This window comes from Pteropus vampyrus, unplaced genomic scaffold, assembly GCF_000151845.1.
Source record: "Pteropus vampyrus isolate Shadow unplaced genomic scaffold, Pvam_2.0 Scaffold71, whole genome shotgun sequence".
Lineage (NCBI taxonomy): Eukaryota > Metazoa > Chordata > Mammalia > Chiroptera > Pteropodidae > Pteropus > Pteropus vampyrus.
In genome coordinates, this window is record NW_011888852.1 from 4,244,604 (window position 1) to 4,249,178 (window position 4,575).

Genomic DNA, 4,575 nt, shown 5'->3' on the forward strand with positions numbered 1-4,575 from the left:
AATAAATAAATAAATAAATAAATAAATAAATAAATAAATAAATAAATAAATAAATGAATGAATGAATGAATAAATGAATAAATAAATAAATAAAAAGTACTAAAAAACACAGTTTTGAATGCGACAGTCAGAAGAATTACTGCAGGAGAAAAATACATAGCGGAAAACTTTCAGATGATATTTTTTGGACAAATTACTTGAAAATTTTCAGGACACATACACCTGTTTTGGTCCTTTAATATAATCTGCTATGGTACAGTGGTTACACACACAGGCTCTGGAGAGAGACTGGTTCAAATTCCAACTCTGTGTGGTCTTAGACATTTTAAAACTTAAAATAATTTCTGTGCCTTAGTATCCTCATCTGTTAAATGGAGATAATAATAAAGCTGTTATGACGATTAAATGTGCTAACACATACAAAGCATTTAGAACAATGCTCAATAAAGCTGTGATCATTATTACTATAATTCAAAATGGCTTTCACACGCATTATCACATTTGCTCCCGCAAGCACACTATGAAACAGAGGTGATCATTTCATCCATACTTTACTGATGAGTATAATGAGGCTCAGTGAGTTGCTAAAAATGTAAACAACTTGCACCAGAATCAAGATTTGAATCCCGGTTTTTTCACATTAAACCTAGATTTTTTTTCCCATTACATTCGATTAGTTACATGTAAACCATACCAAAACCAGCTATTATAAAATATGATAAATTCCTTAAAAAGAAGAAAAACTATTGAGAACATCAGAGTACCTATTCCAGGAATTCAGTCTTAGGATAAACAAATGATCAGTTGATGGCACAATTTACTAAAGTAGTTAAAGCAGATTTTTAGAATCAGTGTGTAGCAATTTGGAACGTCTAAAATTGTGAAGTGAGGGGTGAGTTAGAAGATTCATTATATGTACTCTTTGTTGTAAATTTTACTTCTTATGAAAACAAGTAAACTCCCATCTTGAGAAAACTTAATATACAAAAATGCAGAACTATAAGACGGTTGAGCCACTCATTACAGAGGGCACCCCTAAATAGCTTAAACATTTAATGAACCTTGTCATCTTATTGTTGTTGTAACTCACAAGCCAGCAGTGGACTTTCTGATCACTGATACGTTGTAATATTCAGGATACATCCTCCTAGATCTAGAAGACTGGGTGTTTCACCCCTCAGAATCCTTATCCACATGACACTTAGGGGAAGTTTAATGAGACAAGCAGAATATTGTTGAATATAAATGAACAACTGGCAGATATTCCTTCTTTCCTAATGAATTTTATAATTCAGAGCATTTGAATGGATCCCTAGGGCAATAATTCTTTCAAGACTAACACTCTTTCTAGTATTCGTATCTATTTCTAATTCATAGTTTGAATGTGTTAGCCTTCAAGAATCTATATTAGTCTTCTATTTAATAACATGAACCTTCTAATTATGAATCTGATTTTGATTTTTAATATGTACTCTACATGCAAATTATTCAAATTATCCCTCAAAATAATTTTTAAAAAGTGTTTGGACAGACCCACATTAAAAACTAAATTTTAAGCAAAGATTGTGTGTTAAAAATGATCATCTTTAAAAAATTCTCTCAACTCTCAATGACCAGCAAATCGCACTGTACATATATCAGTGTTTTTTTATTCAGCTCATCATCAGGGTTTTGTCGGACCTTTACCTAAGTCCACATGAGACTTCCTTTAAGTTCATCTGAGCAACTCATATTAAAATGTCCATCATCCAAGTCAACCGATGCACATTCCATAGCTGAAGAAACCTCTTTCATTTTAATTCTAAAATTATGTTTTCAAAACAAGATGTACAATATTCTAGAAGTATGCATCTTAAGGCCATCTGGATGGAAATATTTTGTTCTTTAGATAGGTACTTAAAAATCTATAAAATTTAAATAAATCTCACTACTGAACATTACTGAGACAGTAAATTATAAAATATTATTTAGGCCAAAGAAAGCACTAAGATTTTCCTCTACTGGTCAGAGTTTACCTCTACATCTTAGTCATGGTCCAGGCTATAAGACATTACTATATGACAACACTGAAAACAAATGGCTGAAAAGCACCGTTATGTCAATCAATTAATAACTGAAGTAGTTTTTTAGTTACTAATTGCTTAATATAATGGCATAATCATTTAAGCTTCAGAGGTGGGCATTTTACTTTATTCCTATGGTTAATCCTGTCTGACACTATCCTTGGACTGGTTTGAAGCCAACAGCTATATATTTGTTGACTAAATGACCCAACTCTCCCAAAATCAGTAGAATGTATGTTTCAGATCCCCATCACAGGCCATATAAATTTCCCACCTCCCTGGTTCTTGCCTGTAAAGTCAAGGTCATACCACGATACCTCTCTTACCTGCTTCCCATCCAGGGTATACAGGCGTTTCACCACTCCCGAGTCCAGCTTGATGGCGTCGGTTATGTCAGTGAGAACCTGCTCGAAGGAATGAGCAGTCTTCTTGTTCAGCAGAATCCTGACAGCTTTCCGTGGCTTCACCCCACTTCTGATGATGGTGACCAGCTTGGGTCGAATGAAATCCTTATTCTCCCGCACCTCTGAAGGGCTCCCTTTGGCAGTAGCCAGTGACGACACCGCCCGGGATGCTGAGGTGGTCTTGACGTTCACAGACCAGTTGGGGTTCACATTCTTGGTGTACTCCAGTTTCTTGAAGGGTTCAATTGAGCCACACACATAACTCTCTCCTAAGGAAAAGAGAAATATGTTTAAGCTTAAGCTAAGGTAAACTCATTTCCTTTCTCGTACTCTGTGATATTTTTCTTTTCTACTTAGAGGTGAAAGCTAGTTGTGACTTTTTAAACAATGGAAGTATGATTAAGAATTAAGAAGAAAGATTTTTGACTTCTAATCTGGCTCTGTCAGTAACAGATTGGTATCCTGGGGAGGAAACATCATCATCCCTCCCTTTCTTCATCATTAATATTGGTAGAAATATTGGTATTTAATAAACTTCAAAAAGATATAAAACTGAATTCAAAATATAAAATATTCTTTGAGATTTAGGAATATTTCTATTTGCAGAAAAGTTCAAAATCAGAGGTACCTACATTTGCCACCTGAAATCATTTAAAAACTGAAAATGGGTCAGAAAACAGCTTCTTAAAATAGCTATGTAATTTATAAATTTGATGAAAGTGTTTGCTAAACATTTTGTACAGCCAAGTAAAATTCCAAAAGCAAGCAAAATAACCACCCTTCCTCCTCTCCCATCTACACAGGGCCGAGCACTCGATCCACAAACACTAGGAAGCCAGTTCACACCTGTTTATAGATAAAAGGTTTGAGACTGGTCAACTTAGAAACTGTAGCTTCTTAAACTGACTCTAAAACAAATATAATTAAATAAGATGAGTAAGAACTGAGGACCTAATATAAAACATGGTGACTATAGTTGATAACACTGTATAGTATAAAAGAGAATTCTCGCAAAGAGAGTAGAACTGAATTGTTCTCACACACACAAAAAGGATAAGTATGTGAGGTGAGAGATATATTAATTAATTAAATGGGAAGAACACTTTCACAATGTGTGTGTGTATACCAAATCATCACAAGGTGCACTTTAAATATTTCACAATTTTATTTGTCTATTATACCCCAATAAAGCTAAAAAGAAAGTAAATACATAAAATTGTTATTAGAAATGACTCCCTAACAGAGAATCGTTTAATCAGAAAACTCAGACTATTAAGTAGATGTAGATTATACTCACAAAAAGTAATACACATACCAAGCAATAACAAATTATCAAATGACTGATCTTATCACTGGTCCCCAACCTTTTTGGCACCAGGGACAGGTGTTCCTATGAGAGTCTAATGTCTGATGATCTGAGGCAGAGCTGAGGCGGTGATGCTAGTGCTGGGGAGCGGCTGCAGATACAGATGAAGCTTCTGCTTGCTTGCTCACTGTTCGCTGCTTACCTCCTACTGTGCGGCCCAGTTCCACGGCCCAGGAGTTGGGGACCGCCTATATACGTATTTCATAAAGTCAGTCAAAGCATTTTGAAATTAAATATTTTATAAAGGCCTTTTTCTGTGTTAGCAAGTCTTTGTAACTGGGAATAGGTAAAAATGCTAAAAAGCCTTCCTAATTGCAGGTAAAGTGACCTAGGACTAATCCTACACAGCCCATTTACTTTTATCTAAATCCTCATCCTATTTTTAAATTAATAGTGCAAGCATCCAATGCCACAGGACAAGTATTCACATAAAAATAAGTGAACCAAGGCTTCAAAAATAGAAAAGCACAGTTATACAGGTTATCAAACATTTGCTTTACAAATGTTTTTAAAATATATTTTAATGCGTGTTTATACATGATGCTTCACTAGAAGTTGTACGAATAGTACAAATTTAGCAAACTAGCTTTCGATTCACCTCGTAGATCATGACTGGTCCCACCTATGCTGTTCTCGCGATTTATACAGATATAAAAAATGTGTACAAGGGAACTGCAAGAGCAGGGCTGTTTCTGAAGGCTCTGTGGAAAGGCAGCGTGCATGAGATAGAGGGAAGAAAGAA

General features: G+C 34.9%; 1 protein-coding gene across 7 annotated transcripts in view; it reads right to left on the reverse strand.

Annotated features, from left to right (window-relative positions):
* Positions 1 to 4,575, reverse strand: part of DCLK1 (doublecortin like kinase 1) — a 327,891-nt gene that overhangs the window by 310,233 nt on the left and 13,083 nt on the right. For all 7 annotated transcript variants that reach the window (XM_023531587.1, XM_011361823.2, XM_023531589.1 and 4 more), the window contains exon 2: positions 2,390 to 2,736. In XM_023531587.1, the coding sequence (XP_023387355.1) occupies positions 2,390 to 2,736 (347 nt within the window). The remainder of the gene's footprint in view (positions 1 to 2,389; positions 2,737 to 4,575) is intronic.